The 20,466-nt window shown below is 36.9% G+C and overlaps 1 protein-coding gene across 1 annotated transcript in view; it reads right to left on the bottom strand.

Annotated features, from left to right (window-relative positions):
* Positions 1 to 20,466, bottom strand: part of Cdc73 (cell division cycle 73) — a 160,436-nt gene that overhangs the window by 34,085 nt on the left and 105,885 nt on the right. The window contains exon 11 of the mRNA XM_004862760.4: positions 6,385 to 6,442. Coding sequence (XP_004862817.1) covers positions 6,385 to 6,442 — 58 coding nt within the window. The remainder of the gene's footprint in view (positions 1 to 6,384; positions 6,443 to 20,466) is intronic.

The raw sequence follows: 20,466 nt of genomic DNA, 5'->3' as shown, positions 1-20,466 counted from the left end.
GCTCATGAGATTTCAGTTAAGATCTAGGTCTTTGTTGGCAGGTGCACTAAAGGCCAAGTGTATTACATTCTGGGAAAAAAATTTATCTACATTTTCCCCATGTCCTGAGACATTTCAGAAGACTAAAATTAAAGGCAGTGGACTAAATAATCTATTGGATGAAATTTCAAGGTAACTCAACATTCAGGCTATGACATGGGTATCACTGGCTGCTTTTAGACAGATTTAGAATTGTGGTCAAAAAAGCAGAGCAGAAAATTTTGAAAAATCTTAAATTTTGACATAGAAAGAACCACATGTAAAGTAGGAACCAAGGAGGTGTGGCTACCGAAGAGATTAGAATGATTAAAAAGACATGAAGTACAGTACTTTGAACTGGCAAGTACAGTAGTTTGAACTGGGACAAGAAAGATGATTTCAGGGTATCTCAGAATCAGCAAGTACCCACCCACTCACTGCAGGGTCAATGGTACAAAAACATAGACATTTCATTTGGGAAGAGAGTTGCTAGACTCCTCCTGCTCGAGAAGGGTTGCCTAGGAAACTGGTTCCCTGGGATTTATTTTATCTTGCTCAGGCACCCAGGAACTCAGAGGCTGCTATAACCATGACCCAACAGGGCCTGGCCACTGCTCAAGCTGGCAGCAGACCTTGCTATCATCTCTGTGATGCTGGTTTTACCAGCATGCAGAATCCAAGAGTTGTGGGGTCACGAAGGCTTCCACCCAGATTTCAAAGGAAGGGCTGGGAAGCCAGGGATGGAGCCCCTTAGAGGGCAATGCATGAAACTGTAGGAATAAAGCCAATGGTGCAGTACAGACTGCAGGAAGTTGGGGATACCAGCAACATGGAATGTCTGCTGAGGAAAGCTGCAGGCTCACAACAGAATCAGCACAAGAGAGAAGTTGTGTGGGCTGTAATCAGCAAGGCAACAGGGATGGGGCTGCCCAAGCTCTCTGGAACTCACATCTCATCACTGTGTATCCCCAATACTAGACATGGAACTACATGACTTAAATGTTTCCCCTGCTTTGGTCCCATTTTCTTCTACCCCCAAATTACCCCACTTTGGAATGGTAATGAGCCATTGTAACCCTGTACCACTGTAACTTGGGATTATGTAATTTGTCTTTGGTTTTTACCAGAGACATTGCTAAGAGTTTGCTTTGAGTCTGGGGAGACTTGGACTTGGACTTTTTAGCACTACTGAGATTGCTGAGATTCTGGAGAATGCATTATTGTGTTTAGGTTGTGCATGGGATGCTGTATCATGTTAGGCAGAATTATAACCTTGGAGATTATTTGGAGATTGGTATGGTTTAACAAGATGTATTTGGGCATCAAGTTGACAAGGAGTAGAGTGTGGCAGTTAAGATGAATTGTCAACTTGATCGACTTGGGAACTGCCTAGGGGATTAGTGAAGCACACATGTGGGTATACCTAGATGGATCTTGAAGGCATGAGCTTGGGGTCTGTATCTGGTCCCTTACCCCTTTCACTCTGGCATTGTTCTCCTGCTCTGCTTCCCAGCTGCCATGAACTATGTAGCTTTCCTCTGTCACACCATTCCACCACTGATGTTTCTACCTCTAGCTAGCTGATCATAGACTGAATCTCCTGAAATTGTGAGCCAAATTAAACCTCTCTTCCCTTAAGTTGTGAGCTTATTATTTCCATCTCATTGATGGAAAAACTGACTAATAAAAGACACATGTACAGCCATAGGAATGAAAGAAAGAATGGCTAGATAGACAGATCCACACAGGCACTTTTATGTTGTTTGTATTTTTAAAAAATCTTTTGAGATAGAATTTCACTATGTTATCTACGTTAGTCTTGAACTTCTGGTCTTAAGTGAGCATTTTGTCTTGCCTGAGTAGCTAAAATTATAGCAGCCAGCCACCATACCAGGCATAAGTCTGTATTTAAATGTAATTGGAAAGTCTTGTAACTTTTATGCCAGAAAATGACATGATTTCATTTTCATGTCACACCTACTGTAAAAGAAAAACACTGTTTAAGTAAAGGATCAAGGGGCACAAGTACAAAGGTAGAAAGCTCAGTAAGGACTACTGCAAGTCTACAGTCTGGGTGTACCTAAAATTATGTATGGTTTAATAGTATGAGGTTTTTTAAAATTGTTATTGTTGTTTTTCTCTTTTAAAATTCCAGTTTAAAGCTGGCTGAAAAAAAAAAGGCAGTAAGGATGAATTATTTAAAGAGATAATTATGCATTTGGATGCTAACTTAACCTCTATTTCTTTGTCTTCTTGAGAACCAGAAAAAAATGGTTCTAGACTAACACTGGTCCGAAGACCACAATTTAAGATGTACTAGCACAGAGAAATGACAGTACTAGTTATATAACAGACATAAAGAGAAATAGGTAAGTAGTGACACAGGTAAATTTGACAGAATCTACTAACAGATTAAGAAAAGTGCTCCTTTACCTTCTCTTAAGTTTCTCTCAAAAAGTCTACCACATAGAAGGCATTTTGACCATATTTGCTGAATTTAACTGTTCTTGCTTACACTCTCAATAGTCTGCTCTTTTTAAAAAGTCCTATCCTAAACAAATTACATCCAATTGCAACTATAACATGGCTGTTCCTCAAAAAACAGGTGTAAGGAAATTTGAAGAATGAAAGGTGACTCCTAAGTATTTGAGCTAAGAAACAGAGCTGACGGTGGAGTTACTTATTTATGAAGCAAAAAAGTGTAGAGTAAGAGATCCTGACAGAAAGTATCAAGGAAAAAAATAGTTTTAATTAGTTCTAAGATGCCTGTGGTATGGTACATCCAAATGTAGGAAAGTCAATATGAGATCCGAGAAGAAAAAAGAGATGTCTAATTAAAGATACAAATTTGGAAGTCATCAGCACATACATATAAAAATATAGAGTAAGTATAACAGTTTTCCAACTAGTACCCAAGTTAAAAACTGAATTTTAAAAAGCATAAAAATATGACATAAAACACACAAGGGCTGACTCTTGCAATCTCACATAAACAATGCTTCTTTAAGTGAACAAAATACAGTTATAGGCCATTTATTTACCCCCAAAAGATCTATGAATTAGAATTAAAACTGGAAAAGTGAGTATGGATTATGTGTTAGAGTAGGGGGAAGAAAGAAAGAGATATGTGGAAAAGATTTAATCAGGCTATAAAAAAGAAATGGACTATGGCTTATCCAGTACTTGTATTTCTGAATCTACTGAAAAACATGTGTCCATTGTTAGTTTCATACTCCCTAATGGATCCCTTAAGGTCAGGAATTTTTAGAGGTTTAAAGTGTTAATACTTTTAAATGTTATATTCACACAGGGACTTATGTGGCACAATAATACTAAATAAATACTTGAAAGAAAAAATGTGAAACACTCAAAAATGGAATCTATCACTAAGATATTTCAAGGACATTACACAATCCAGTCTCATTTCCAAATGATCCAAAATCTACCTGACAAGTAACCATATGATTCTATAATCCCTCATCTATTACATAAGCACATGCTGCCAAATGTATATTCAGACTAAAACAGTAATACATGTGCACATGTCAAATACTAAACAATATTCCTCTAAAAATTGGGCAGCACTCCATATACAAATACATTTAACATTTCTGCAGCAAAACCAAAATATTCACAATGGTGGGTAGGAAATGTAGACATATGAATGTAATGAAGTAAATGGAAGAAGAACAAAGAGTTTAAATGGATTAACACTCAGGGCTATCTGAGATATTATGAGATTAGTGCAGATTAATTTCCATCAGTTGAATCTCTAATGAACTTTGGCAGAGCAAACAAAAAGAATATAAAGAAATGAAAAAGCTCACAATCTCTTACTTAACATATGCTCCTCAAAATCACATTAGAGGGCCAGGGATTTAGCTCAGTGGCACTGTGCCTGCCTTGCAAGCACAAGGTCCTGAGTTCGATTCCCAGGACCAAAACAAAAAGTCACATTAGAATCCAACCCCTTTAACTTAAATTTACGAGACAGCACACTTCAATAAAATGGCTTAGGGAGCACATTCCCTGGCATTCTCTTACTCCCCTCCCTTGTATGCTAATTTTGAGAAAATTGTAAATAGAGACATGAGACAAATAGAACACAAAACTAGGTTCTCAGGTAGTGACTTTTAAAAAAAACTTTTATGTCAATCCTGAATTTCTCATGTGATCTCTAGAGTAACAAATCATAACCTCCCACCTATCTCTTCCAAAGAAAAACAATTCCGTATCTGTGATTCAACTGCTTCCACAATATTGTTATACTACATAGGCAGTATTCTTTGAACCCAACACCATCTGTTTATTCCTATTTCCTTCACTTTTTTCTTCCTTCCCAAAAAGTACTCCTTTAGCTTCTCTTACTTTCCCACAAAAAGCCCAGCAATAGCACAAAAAAGGCATTTTAATCATATTTGTTGAATTTAAACTGTTCTTGTCTATACTCTCAATGGCTTCTGGTATGAACTTCTCTTTTTTAAAAACAGTTCTGTCAGAAATAAATTACATCCAATTGCAACTATAATATGGCTGTTCCTCAAAAACAGGAAAAACAAAAGATTTCAAGCAAACTGAGAGAGACAGACAGACAGACAGACAGACACGGACATACTAGCTATGTCCAATGGGTTGTTAATCCAGGACATAGTAAAACTGCCTGCAGAATCATTCCAATAAAATAAAACACTGGGTGGGAAGGGGAAGAGGATTTAAAAAACAAACAAGCTATATTAGGTACACGTACCCACTCCCCAAGGTGAAAGTAAACTTTAGGTACTACAAACACGTACTAATTTTAAAAAACCATTACTTCTGAAATGCTTCTAGAAATATTTAATATTTACAATCTAACCCTGATTTTAGAATTTGCTTCTATGGAAATGTACTGCTACAAATAAAAAGATACTCAAATCTGCACTGTTGGTGCTGCCAAGTTTATGAGGAGTATCACCTTGTACTTCTCCAATCCTTTTCATTTTCTTCAAATTTCCTTTCAACAGCACTGATGAGGTAAAAAAGAAATGTGGTACAGCCTAGCACTGAACTTACTCTAAATGTAAAAAACACCAAGAGCAACTGTGAAACAGCTAAAATGAATACAGTATTAGTATCTACATGCATCCATTAAGAGCATTCTTGTTTTTTCCCCCAGTACCAAGGATCACACTCAGGATCTTGTGCTTGCCAGGCAGGCCCGGCATAACTGAGCTACATACCCAACATAAAGATCATTCTCTTTAGGTGCTAGGAAGAGAGAAAATCTTTTTAAAAGTAACTCCAATGTTACCTTTGCTTACCACACACTTATTTTTGTACGATTACAGAACTTTATATACTCAATAGTAAATATCCAAAATTCTAAACATCAAAGTTGCACATCAGTGTATTAAAATTATGATGTTGTGCTTCTACAGGAAATAATTCACATTGGCATGCAATATCATGAATCTAGAGTACAGAATTAATAAGAAAAGGAATACACATGGGTAGCCCTTTAAAATATTTTTAAATGATTTTTTAAAAAATCTAAACTAATTCTGGGCCAGGGATTTAGCTCAGTGGTACCGTAATGCCTGCCTTGCAAGCGCAAGATCCTGAGTTCGATCCCCAGTACCAAAAGAAAACATCTAAACTAATCACTAAAATTTTCCTTAACTTTTCAACTGTACCTGTTTATCCAAGTAAGTGCTCTTAGGGGCATATCTTAAAAAATCATTATTAAAAAGTGCAGTGCTGGCCGGCGACTTAGCTCAGTGGTGCCGTTGGCTGCCTCACAAGTGCAAGGTCACAAGTTCGATCCCCAGTACCCCGCCAAAAAAAAAAGGGCCAGGAATTTAGCTCAGTGGCGGCGTGGACTGCTTTGCAAGTGCAAGGTCCTGAGTTCAATTCCCGGTACCAAAAAAAAAAACAACAAAAAACCCCAACAACAACAACAACAAAAAACCCCAGAAAAAGTACAGTGCTATAAAACCTATTTCAGTGTTATATGGTGTCATACATACAATCTATTTTATCAATTTTGAATCCAATTGAGGAAAATACTAGGTTAGTAAACAATGTTATAAAACACAGTTGAGCTGTTTAAATATGTTAAGGAAAATAAATAACTCAGCATGTTTTTCACTTTAACTCCATGTTCTTCTGCTAATATAAAGACTCAGAGTTGCTGACCAAAGTATGGCAAGCAGTTTATATGTATTATCATTGTTTTGGAATCTGCTCAGCAATATTTATTGTCAATTATTTTTAAAATTACTTTTCAATGTATTTGAAGTAAAAATTTTCAGTTTCTAAAGGAGTATTAAACATATAAAAAACATTTAATGTCATAATCATTGGGGGGGATAAATTTTATAATTTTACCTGGTCTTGGTACCGGTTGTGCTGCAGGGGTCTGAGTCTTACGGGCAGATGCACCCTCCTTTAAAAGAATAAAAATTGATATGTAACATCAAAGTTCATTTTCATAATAGTTAAGCACTTTAAATGCTCCAAAGAAATCACTCATATTTCTGTCATTCAACCAATCACGCCACCAAACTCTAAGAGTGTTTTAAAATTGCAAACCAACCAATCAACCAACAAAAAGAAAAAATTCCAAAACAAAAAAACTCTTATCCAGGTATGGTGACACATGTTTGTACTCCCAGTATTCCAGGAGGCTAAAGAAGAAGGATCAAAAGTAAGTCTAGGCTGGGGATTTAGCTCAGTGGTTTCGCCGCCTGCCTCACAAGCACAAGGTCCTGAGTTCAATCCCCGCTACCAAAAAATAAAATAAAATAAAAAATAAGTGAGTCCAGCCTGAGCAATACAGCAACTTAGTGAGACTCTCTCAAAAAAATAAGGGGTGGGGATGTAGCTCAGTGCAAAGGCCCTAGGTTTAATCCCCAGCCACCAACAAACAAACAAAAACAGCAAAAAACCTCTTTATCTTTTATGTTATTGTGACATACAGTAACAGACATACTTCTTGGAATATAAATTTAAATTGCTGCTGTAGAATAGTTACTGCAAATGTAACGTATTTTAATGATCTGCTTAATGCTGACATCTTAATATTGTCAGATATGTTATTACCTGCCTTAAAAATCAAGTCAATCTGTTTTAGTATCCCAATAAACACTTCTTCATAAATATTATCAAGTGTTTAATTATATTACCTTCTACTTAATATTTGAGATTTTATACAGTAAAATAATTTGGAATAGCAGGTGGCACTACAGCATTTTTCCAAGCACTGGAGATTGAACCTAGGGCCTAACACATGCTAAGTCATCACTCTTAACACTAGGCTACATCTAGCTCATTTTTAAAAAAGCTTTATTTTGAGACAGTGTCTTTCTAATTTCCCCTTGGCTGGCCTCAAATTTGCAGTCTTCCAGCCCCACGGCCTCATGAATAGCTGGGATTACAGCAGGTATGTGCCACCATTCCTGGCTCACAGGTTTGTTTGTTTTTTTTTTTTTAAGTAAATCACTATAAGAATAGTACCAACAAAGAAAATGCTTTCATTTTTAATACAGTGGTATTCTTAGCATTCATTTAGAATGTCACAGAAACCATTCTTTATTGGAAGAAACAATAGCCACAGCAATTAGGAAAAACTCTTTGAAGACAGCATCATCTTTCTCAAGTAAATCACATTCAAGTAAAACTTTAATTGTAAAGCAAGATGAGTCATTATACAGGTGATTTATTAAATAATGTCATTATAAAGTGGGAAATTTCCTAATTATATTTGTCTCTAAATTCATGTTGGGGGAACTGTTTTCATTCTTTGTAATCCCAATGCCTAGATCATAGTGTAGGCACCCAACAGATGTTGGCTGAACTGAACTCAATCTAGTTTTTGAAAAATCAGAAGCCAAGGGATAATCACTAAATATAAATCAGACTAAAAAATAAATAAGTAAGTAAAATAAAAAAAAAAATATATAAATCAAACTGAAGAAATACTAGCTTTCTGCCTAAAGAGAAATCAACTAGACACTGTACATCAAAATAACAAAAATAAACTAACCATATTCCTTATCAATTTTAATATGGAAATACTGACTCATGAAGATGTGTTACAAACATAAACAAAAAGTGGAAAATTAAAAGAAATGACGGAAGAACAAGGAGCAGGTGCATAAGACAGACATCTTCTATCCACCTTTGACTATAATGCTACTGGATCCAAATCAAAGCCGTTCTTCTCACAGAACATAGTACGATAAGTTCAAAATTACAGTAACAAATAATATCCAGTTGGGCTTAACTACCCAAACCAAGACTGATTCAACTGACTACTGAAACATACCGATATGAACAAAGAATATGGCTTTTACCACACAGGTCAGGCAAAATGCATAAACAAATAAATGTAAGTAATATTAAAAAAAAGTCCCATCATAAACTATAACTCATAGGAATTTTTGACTGGTTTTAATTAAGTTCAAAACTTGATTCCTTTAAATTCCAATACACTGGGTGTTTTCTATTTGTCCAGTAAGTAATCTTTGCTTGATGATCCAATCACTTCTTTTCAGCAATTAGCCCTATCCCCCTGGACACAGAGGAAGGCTAATGTGCTAGACTAGGTTGATTAGGGGTCCTTCCCTGCGGTTTTTTATAAACTGGAGCTGGCTGGTAAGACCTCTAGCCTTAAGGTGAACTAGAAGGTAAGTGTGGAATCACTGGGGATCATGTCCTGTGACTCATGGAGAAAACTCATTAGCAGGATAAAGATAAAATGCAACAGTCCCCTTATAATACCTACTGTCTAGTTCTAGTGGCCTGCAAGGTCTCTATTACCTCTAACCACTTTTCACTACAGAAACCATTGAAGTCCCCTTCTCACCACTGTACACATCCTATATACACCTGTTACCCTCAGCTGAGATGAACTTTTGTCAGTTGCAAAGCTTTATATAATGTTTTCTTAGATTTGTGGAAATTTTGAGTTGTGAAAATTATAGTATAACTTTCCTTCATTTATGAGTTAGTATACAAACACACAGAGTCATAAAGCTATGACACAACAGTAGACAGTTAATTTCTTGAGAGAAAACTGAGAAGATCTTTACTAACCATGCCATTGGTCTATGGCCATTTTCAGGACTTTTTACCTACTTAAGAGTTTACCTTGAGCATCACTCAGGCAGCACGTTTGTTTACATACTGACTATTCTGAGCACCACTCAAGCAACTTCAACCAGTTGATCCTTGTATTGAATAAATTGTCGTTTTTATATTTCCTGTTATATTGTCTTATAAAAATTAACAAAATACATGCAATTTTTGGTCATCCTGTATTTAAATAATTGGATTGGTAGGTGATTAAGCCAACAATAAAAGCTAAAAGGGCATCTACTCTGATTGCATTAGTTTGAAATAAAAGTGTCATTGCCTAAGGGCCTCAAAAACCATATAATCCAATCTCACAACCCTCTGCTCTAAAGATGAAGAAGCAAAGGTGCAGCAGTGATCAGAAGCTACACAGCAATGTTCTGGTATGTATTAAGAATGAGGAATAGGCCAGGGATTTAGCTCAGTGGTTCCAGGGCCTGCCTTGCAAGCGCAAGATCCTGAATTCCATCCCCAGAATGGGCGGGGCATTCGAATTTCACTAAGACTTAAGGCATTTCTGGAGAGGAAATAACTGAATTACAATGGAAGGGGGAAACAGTGTCAGAATCATGTTTCCAAGTACAATAAGACAAAAAAGTATGCCACTTACAGGTAATTCTTGATTGCCTTATTTTAGAAAATTAGATCATCTAAGATCTTCTGGTACTGGAAAATGAGAGTACTAGTATTTGCTGCTGTTTGGAGGAAATATTGTAATGTGTAATATTCTAAGAGAAAATTCACAGCAAGTGTCAGTATGAAAAATATACTATATTGTATTTACTTTTTCAAAAATTGTATTTACATGAAAGTTAAATACTGAAAATTCCTAATGAAGAAAACATACAGAATACATATAGACTCTAGAATTTTATATTCTACCTTTCTGGCTGTTGTATTAGTGAGAGCAAAAATCACATTTTAAAATTAAATAAATGCAAACTGTACTCTTGTGTGGGTTTATTTTAAAAAACTAAATCATCCCTATGAAATTTGGATTTGATCATTAGAATTCTCAAATAGTAAGATGTGAAATAACCATGTAAATGTTAAATTACATTAAATGAGTTTTTTAAGTTATTTGGAAAAAATAATTATAGGGAAAGGAAACAGCAACAATGGGGGACAAATTACAATGAGGATAAAAAACACAAAAGATTTCAGAAACAAACACTTCAACACAAATAGTAAAAAAAATCGTTTTTTTTGTTTCTTGTTTTCTTTTGGTACTGGTATCAAACTTGGGACCTTGCGCTTGCAAGGCAGGCGGTGGAACCACTGAGCTAAATCCCTGGCCCACAAAATCATTTTTTTCATGACTTGTCATAACCTAGAAGAATGTGTATTCAATATTTTTTGATGCAGGCAACAGTTAACATAATGCATAGGATTTCTGATCCTTTAAACATGTAGATAAAAGGTTTTGGAATTTGAAAATAAAAAATAAATAACCATCTCTTTCCTTTCCTACCTCTAGCAACTCTTCCCAGATTAAGTAAATGCTTAAATGCCTTGCCACGTTCTCACCAGTCAACTAATAAGAAAACAAACTGATAAAGACAGATGTTAGATCCATTTTATAGATTAAAAATAGTAAGCTAAACAAGTAACTTATCGCAAGCCACATACCTAGTAAGCAGCAAAATAAATCCAAGCCTTTTAAATTCCAAAGCCTATGCTCCTAACTACTATACCTCATTACCTCTTCTCTGATGACTTCACTTGAAAATACCACATACTGGGTAACTGATAAATGAGAGAAATTTATTTCTCAAAGTTCCAAATGCTACAAGTCCAGATGCAGTTGCCAGCAGGTTTGGTATGTACTAAGAGTGGCTCTCTGATTCCAAGATGGTATCCCCTCCACAAGAGATGGACACTGTATCCTCGTATGGCAGAAGGCAGATGGGCAAAATGAAGCTAAGCTACCTACCTACAGACCTTTGATAAGGTGCTAATCCATTCACAAAGGCAGAGCTTCGAGACAGAATCATTTCCCAAAAGGTACATCTCTTAATACCAACACAACAGGGATTAAATTTCAACACATGAATTTTGGAGGACATTCATACCATAACACCTCCTTTTGCCAGGTAATTATTTACTTATCTGCTTCCCACAATCAAATTGAGCTATGTGGGGCCTGGGGCTATCTATTATGCCTCCAATACTAGGTACATGGCAGGTACTTAATACACGCTCAATCCTTTGTCTTATAATCACAACTCACCACTATTACACTGACTAAACTGCTTTTATCTTACAATGAACATGGCAAAAAATAACTATCATACAGGATTACAGTATCAGGAGAATTAAACATTCATTACACACACACTTTTCAAGAATATACCTGTGCCAAATATGAAACTAGGAATGAATAGTATAAACAAGAGCAAGGTTGACCCTGCTCTTGAGAGGACTGGAGTTTAATGGAAAATAAATGAATAAATTATAAATGAAGTATGTTTGTATATATAAATGAATGAGGTACAATAAAATGTCTAAATTTTTAAAAATCATTATTGTAAAAGACACACTGCCATTAGTGTCCCTCAAAATACTCCACCCTCACTTTCTTGATACTTTCTGAAGCTGTTCTGAAGTTCTCCTTTACAAGTGTCTTTAGTTATACTGTCATGGCTGCCTTGATGTCCTGAATTCATTCAAAATGTATCTTTCATGGTCACTTTTATTTTAGGGAAGAGCCAGAAGTTGCACAGTGCCAGTAACTGTGAATAGATGGATGAAGGCACACGTTTTTTACAAGCCTGCCTTTCCAATGGATGGCATTCACTGTACTTTTATCACACCTTGTAATTACACATATGAAAGAGGACTTCCAGAACTGCTTCATAAAGTGCCAAGAATGCTGGGATAAGTGTGTTTGAAGCAAGGCAAAACGTTTTGAGGGGGATTAATAGCAATATATAGTACATCTATGTGTATGTGTGTGTTTTCAGTTCAGTGCCCACAACAAAGTACCACTAGTAACTGTTAAGCCATCTTTCCGTAAAGAAATATTTTTCTCTAAGAACAAGCAAAGAACAAACTAAATTCAGAAGCATATTAAAAGAATCACATAACATGACAACAAGAGATTATCGGAATATTTCAACACATGAAAACCAATCACTGTAATATGGTGTAACAATAACAAAATAGAAGGGGAAAACTCCTCATGAATATCTTAATTGATGCAAAAAAAGCATTTTATGAATTTAACACCCTTGAATGATTGATTTTAAAAAAATAAACCACCTCACTAACTAGGGATGGAAGGTAATGTCTTCAATAATAAAGGCTGCATATGAAAAACTCATAGCTAATATACTCAATGGTGAAAAAAAGACAGCTTTTTCTCCTTCGATCAAGACAAAATACCTACTTTTGCCACTTCTATTCAACATACTATCAGAAGCTCTAGCCAGAGCAATTAGGAAAGAAATATAAAAAGAAGGCATCCAAATTTGAAAGGAAGAAATAAAATCGTGTTTATAGATGACAAGATTTATATGCAGAAAACTACAGATTCTACACTCTACAAATGTTACAATGAACAAATTCAGCAATGTTTCAGGATATAAAAATCAAATGGAAAAATTAGTTGTGTTTCTTCACACTAATAATGAAGCCTAAAAAATTAAGAAAACAGTACTATTAAAAAGAATAAAATGTTCAGAAACAACCTTAACCAAGGAAGCAAAATCTTAGATAATGAAATCTATAAAACATTGTTCAAAAAAAGACATAATCAAAAAGACATCTGTACTCCTGGACTAAGAGAATTTGTATTGCTATCATTTCTATACATACTTCTTGAAGTGACCTATAGATTCAATGTAACTTCTATCAAACTCTCAATGTTTCTTCAGAAACAGAAAAAAACCATCTTAACATTTACATGAAATCTCAAAGGACTCCAAATAACTAAATCCCCTGAGCTAAATCCTCAGCCCTATGGGTAATTGATTTTTGGTAAGTGTTCCAATACCATTTAATGAGGAAAGAACAGGGGTTTTTTTATAAATGGTGCTGGGGAAACTGGACATTGTTGTTTAAAAGAATAAAGAAGGTCTACTTACTACCTTTTACCATATATAAAAACTCAAACTAGGGCCGGGGATTTAACTCAGTGGCACTGCACCTGCCTCACAAGGGCAAGGCCCTGAATTCTATCCCTGGTACTGCAAAAAATCAAAAACAAAAACAAAAACAAAAAAACCCTCAAATTTGATCAAAGGGCTAAATTTAGGAGCTAAAACTGTACAACTTGAAGAAAATATGATGGACAAGTTTCATGACACTGGACATGGCATTGATTTCTTAGCTATGAATCAAAAGCACAGTCAACTGAAGGAAAAAACTAATTATACTTCATCAAAATTAAAAGCTTTTCCTTCCATTCCCATACCCTATGAGACATGTGGCCTCCCCAAGCCCACTAGGGTGTCACCCCACACTGTGAGGGCGTTCCATGGACCTGGATCCATGCAGCAGAGGCACCTCAGGCCAGAAAGCCATTGCTATGGTGCAGTGGTGAGAAACAGCAGAGGGTCTCTCCAAGGCTACTTGTTGAAAATTGAAGCACACTAGGAGAGCAAAGGCAGAGTGGACTATATCAATTGTTGAGTTGCTGGGGCAGGCACCTCCTACCAAACCTGGACCTGCTACAGGGGAAGGGTGGCTCAAACCTGCAGTAGAACCTTATAGAGTTCAACCAGCAGGAAGTCAGGGACCTCAATTCTGGCCTCACAGCCAGAAACCAGCCTGACTCTCACTGGACTACAGCTGGTTTGCTGAGATAAATCCAATCCACTCCACAAGCTGCTGCCCACATTGTATACCAGCAATAGCAGAGTCACACCTCCAAGGGGATCTTTTTTTTTCTTTCTTTCTTTCTTTCTTTTCTTTTACTTCTCTTTTCTTCTTCATTTCTCTTCTTTCTTGTTCCTATTTTTATCCTATTCTGTTTTTTTTATTGTTCTTCCTTTTTTTTTAAGGTACCGGGGATTGAACTCGGGTCCTTGCACTTGCGCAACAGGCAGCGAAACCACTGAGCTAAATCCCCAGCCCCTTTTCTATTGTTCTTATTGTTAAAAAGGTGTGAATAGTTTCTAGTTTTCCTGTTGCTGTTAATTTGTTCTGTTCTTGTTTCTGTTCCTTCTTCTCTCTTTTTCTCCTTCATCACTTTTTCCTTCTACACTAGTTTTCCAAAGTTTGTGTGATCCTCCTCTGTCCTCTAGCCCTACTATTAACCTGTCCTTCTACCCCCCACCAAGTCTTCTTCCTAGAGGGTAAAGCTGCTATACTGAAGGGCTTACTAATGGTAAACATATTTCTGGTTGGTCCTTGATTTTGATAACTACAAGTCTAGTTTATGCAGTTAAAGGTGTCAAAATAATAAGTACCACAATTGTTATTTTCTAAGTGATGTTTGATGCTACTGTGGTGATTGTATTACTTCAGCCAAGGTGATGTGACTGCACTAGTCAGTTGTCTTTACTGATATACCAAGACTAACATCCCTTTAAGGCCATTACAGATTCAAATCCCAAAGGCCAACTATACCAGAAAGATAACCCAAGAAGTGGCCATTCCCTACGGGCTCCAAATATTAGCAATAAAGATACTTGCAATAAGCAATTTACACATACCAAATAAAATTAAAAACTTCAAAAATACCACGACACCTCAACAAGATGCAAACCAAGACTTCTAGATCACGAAAGGGAAATACAGGGGGTGAATCCGAAACTCAACCACATAGACTCCCTAAACTGACAATGAAAAAGGAACTGGAAAAAATGAAATCAGAAATAATTTCTCAGATAACAACAGAGATAGTGACCATAGTGAAACACATGATTAATAACTCTAGAGCATACATTAAAGGGGGGGGAGGGGGAGAATAGGATGAAATCCCAGTAAAGCAAAGAAATTGAATCCATAAATGGATGCAAACACATATCCAGGAGACTAAAAACTCCAATGAAATTTAAGAAGGAGAATGAGCCAATGTGAGGACACAATATCAGATATACAAGACAGGACTGCAATTAGTGACCTGGAAAAGAAAAAATTTCTAAAAAAGAGTAAGTAACCACAAGAAATAAATCCAGCAGCTGCTAGACGATGCAAAGAATAACAACATAAGACTGATCAGAGTCAATGAATAAACAGGAGAGAGCAAAAGACATAAAAATCTGTTCATAGAAGTAATGGCAGAAAATTTCCCAAGCAAGGGAAAAGAAGTTAACATACAGATAAGTGAGGCATATAGGACTCCACCTAGCTGTGATCAAAAAAAATCTATACATATGCAACAATAGTTAAGAATACAGAAAGACTTTATGAACAAATTCTCAGTAGCACGAGAGCTAGCACAAAGAATCAACAACTGGGATCTCATCTTCTTAAAAAGCTTGTGTACTGCAAGAGAAACTACCAACAGAGCTAAGAGACAACCTACAATGGGAAGAAATTTTTAGCAGCTGTATCTCAGACAAAGGTCTACTATCGAGAATATATAAAGAAATGAAAAAAATCAGACCCCTCAAATTCAAAGACTCAATTCAAAACTGGGCATCCAAAATGAACAGACATTTCTGAAAGAAGTAAAAGTAGCACATAAATATATGAAAAAATGTTCAACATCACTGGTCATCCGAGAGATGCAGATGAAAACAACACTGAGATTCCACCTTACCCCACAAAGAATAGCTACTATCAAGAAATCAACCAATAACAAATGCTGGCGGGGGTGTGGGGAGAAAGGAACCCTTCTCCATTGTTGGTGGGAGTGCAGACTGGTGCAACCACTGTGGAAATCAGTATGGAAATAACTCAAAGAACTAGGGCTAGAGGTCCCACTTGACTCAACTACTCCCCTACTGGGAATCTTCCCCAAAGAATTAAAAGAATCATACCACAGCAATATAGGTGCACCTATGTTTATAGCAGCACAGTTTGCAATAGCTAAAGCTTGGAAACAGCCCAAGTACCCATCAACTGGAAACTGGATAAAGAAGATGTGGTTTTTTCATAAAATGGAGTACTACTCAGCCATAAAGAACAAGAAACTAGAGTCATTTATAGCTAAATGGGTGCATATTGAGGCCATCCTCTTAAGTGAAATAAAGAGGACACATATGTGTAAAGACAGAATAGTATCTCTAGTGTGAGAAACTGAAAGTGTAAATAAGGATTAAAATGATTAAAATGAATAAAATAATTTGAAATAGGAAAAGGTCCAAAAGTGTAGGGGTGGTGGGAGGAGAAGGGGAAAGGGAAGAAGGGAAAGGAAAAATTTTGAGAAAAGAAAAAATATGGAAACAAAATCTATGTAAATAGAGAAGGGTGGAGGGGGTGAAGGGCACACAGGTAATGGGGGAAAAAATAAGAACTAAGATACACCATGTTCAGGTACAAGCACCCAATGATAAATGTAAACGTACTGTATACCTAAGGTGTACCAATAAATTTTAAAAAAAAATCCAGGGCCCAGGATTAGCTCAGTGGTTCTGCCACCTCCCTCACAAGCACAAGGTCCTGACTTCAATCCCTGGCACCAAAAAAAAAAAGAATACAGAACCCAACAGAAGAACAAAATACTACAAGCAGTTAGAGAAAAGAAGCAAATCACATGGAAAGGAAAGCTCATCAGAACCACAGCAGACTTCTCAACACAAACCCTCAAGGCAAGAAGAGCAAGCCTGAAGTGAAGTATTTCAAGCCGTAAAAGATAACAACCTCCACTCCAGACTGATGAGTCCTGCAAAACTATCTTTCAAAACTGATGGAGAAATGAGATACTTTCATGACAAAGAGCACCTGAGGAACTTCATGAATATGAAACCAGCACTCCATAAAATTTTAAACAATATCCTAGAAAATGACTGTGAGGGAAACAGCCCCACGAAGCTGAACAAAATGAATCCATTAGGGAAGACAAAAAATTAGATGCAAAGGTGGAGAATCCAACAACAGAAAAAAATCATGACGAGGATAAGTCAATGCATATCAATTATAAGAACCAAAGTTAATGGTCTCAATTCATCAATCAAAAGAAATAGACCAAAAAAAAAAAAAAAAAAAAGAAATAGACTGTCAGAGTGGGTCAAGAAGCAAGATCCAACAATATGCTGCACACAAGAAACACAATTCAAAAAGAAGTTCCCTGACTGAAAGTTAAAGGTTAGAAAACAATACTCCATGTGACAGGAACCTGAAAAAAAGCAGGAGTAGCTATCCTCTTTTCAGATCAAGTGGATTTCAAAACAACACTGATTAAGAGAGACAAAGGACATCCTTGTAAAGGGAACAATCCAAGATGATGACACGACAATCATAAATATATATGCACCAAATGCTACTACACCCAACTATATAAAACAAATATTAACAGACATGAAAAATCAAATAAGCACTAATACAACAGTAGTGGGGGAACCTCAATACCCCATTATCACAAATAGACAGATAAACTAGACAAAAAAATCAATAATGAAATACCAGAAATCAATTAAACTCTTGAACAAATGGACTTAACAAATGTTTACAGAGTGTTTCAACCCACAAAATCAGAATACACATTCTTTTCAGTTGCACACGGGTCGATCTCCAAAATCCCCTGCATATTATCATATCATAGTGCAATGAAATTAGAGATCAATACCAAAAGAAGCCACAAGAACTTCCTAAACACATAGAAACTGAAAGACACCCTCCTAAATAACCAATGGGTCACAAACAAATTAAACAGGAAATTAGCTTCTAAGACTTAACTGACAATGACAATAGAACATAGCAGAATTTATCAGATACAATGAAAGCAGTGTTACGAGGGAAAGTCATAGCAGTGAATACCTATATTAAGAACTAAAGAGGGGGGAACACACCGAATCAGCCTGCGCCCCGGCATCAATTCACTGGACACCCACCACCCCCCGCTCCTGTGTACAGCCACCTGGTTCCACACTACAAAGAAGGAGAGGACATCAGACCATCAGACCACGATAATGGGTCCCGTCACTCCCAGCCCAGAGGTAGGGGCTTCTGAGCCACCATCCCACTGCTCCTGGTCCAGAGGAAGGGGATTATTGACCACCATCCCTCCTGCTGCTTCCAGCCGAGAGGAAGGGGCTTCTGGGGAACCATCCCTCCCACTGCTCCCGGGCAGACGTAAGAGGCTTCTGAGCTGCAATTCTACTGTTTCTGGTCCAGAGGAAGGGGATTCCTGGCCACCATACCTCCCACTGGCCCAGCCCAGAGGAAAGAGCTTTTGGGCTGCCTTCTGTCCCACCGCTCCTGGCCCAGAGGAAGGGGCTTCTGGGCAAGCATCCCTACCGCCAGTCCCGGCCCCTGTCCCACTTCTCCCAGCTCAGAGGAGGTGATCCTCGCGTGCGTCAACAGCACCCCCCCAACTTGGCCCCCAGTCGAAATGAGAAAACATGTAAATAAGTCTCAAAACCAGACTTCCAGATCAACCCCAAAGGGAAATGAGATGGAACACTCTGATACTCAACCACCTGGACCCACTAAACTGGCAACAAAAGGGGATCTGGAAAAAATGAAATCACAAATAATTTCTCAGATTACAAGAGAAATTGTGCCCCTAGTGCAAGACATGATTAATAACACTAGAGAGGAGCTGAGAAAAATGATGGAATCCCAACATAGGGAAAAAATGGAATCCATAAAACAGATGCAAATAGATTTCCAGGACATGAAAAACTCCATTGAAAGTCTACACAGCAGAATGAGCCAAAGTGAGGACAGAATTTCAGATATAGAAGATAAGATTGCAATTAGTGACCAAGAAAAGAAAAATTGTTTCAAAATTATAAGGGAACATGAGAAATCAATCCAGCAGCTGCTAGATCATGCAAAGAAGAATAACATAAGACTGTTTGGAGTCAATGAAGAAACAGGAGAGAGTGCAGATGACAGAAAAAAACTCTTCACAGAAGTAATGGCAGAAAACTTTCCAAGGAGGGGAAAAGGACTTGACATACACATAAGTGAGGCATATAGGGCTCCAAATAGACTTGATCAAAAAAAAATCTACACATAGGCATATAATTGTTAAGATTCCAGAAACTCAACAGAAGAACAAAGTTTTACAAGCAGTGAGAGAAAAGAAACAAATCACATACAAAGGAAAGCCCATCAGAATCACAGCAGACTTCTCAACACAAACATCAAGGCAAGAAGAGCTTGGAGCAACATATGCCAAGCCCTAAAAGAAAACAGCCTCCAACCCAGATTGATGGACCCTGCAAAACTATCTTTCAAAATTGATGGAGAAACAAGATATTTTCATGACAAAGAGCACCTTAGGAAATTCGTGAATACCAAACCAGTACTCCAAAAAATTTTACACAATATCCTAGGAACAGACATTGAGGATCACAACCCCAGGAAGCAAAGCAGAATGAATCCATCTGGCATGACAAGAAATTAAATGTAAAGGGGGAGAACCCAACAAAAAGAAAAAGTCATGGCAATGACAAGTCAATATGTTTCAGTTATAACTATCAATGTTAATGGTTTGAATTAACCAGTCAAAAGAAATAGACTGGTAGAATGGGTCAGGAAGCAAAATCCAACAATATGCTGCATACAAGAAACACACATAATTCAAAAGGAAACTCATAGACTGAAAGTTAAAGGGTGGAAAACAATACTACATGTGACGGGAACCCGAAAAAAAGCAGGAGTAGCTATCCTCTTTGCAGATCAAGTACATTTCAAACCAACACTGATTAAGAGAGACCAAGAAGGACACTACATCCTTGTAAAGGGAAGAATCCAAGAGGAAGTGATGACAATCATAAATATCTATGCACCAAACACTAGTGCACCCAACTATATAAAACAAATACTAACAGACATGAAAAGTCATATATGCACTAATACAATTGTAGTGGGGGACCTCAACACCCCACTGTCACAAATAGATAGATCAACTAGACTAAAAATAAGTAATGAAGTACTAGAACTCAATCGAACTCTTCAACAAAATGAACTTAACAGATGTTTACAGAGTCTTCCACCCCACAAAACCAAAACACACATTCTTCTCAGCTGCACATGGGTCATTCTCAAAAATAGACCACATACTCATACACTGAACATGTTTAAGTAAGTGCAAAGGAACTGAACTTATCCCCTGTATATTATAAGAACATAGTGGGATGAAATTGGAGATCCATAGCAAAAGAAACTCAAAAAATTTCATAAACACGTGCAAATTAAACAACATACTTCTGAATAACCAATGGGTCACAGAGGAAATTAAAGAAATCAGACAGTTCCTTCAATTAAATGACA

The sequence above is a fragment of the Heterocephalus glaber genome, unplaced genomic scaffold, assembly GCF_053883595.1.
Source record: "Heterocephalus glaber isolate CG9 unplaced genomic scaffold, H.glaber_assembly_v1.0 deba00001600, whole genome shotgun sequence".
Lineage (NCBI taxonomy): Eukaryota > Metazoa > Chordata > Mammalia > Rodentia > Bathyergidae > Heterocephalus > Heterocephalus glaber.
The sequence above is the reverse complement of the archived record's forward strand: the minus strand, read 5'-3'. Positions and strand labels throughout refer to the sequence as shown.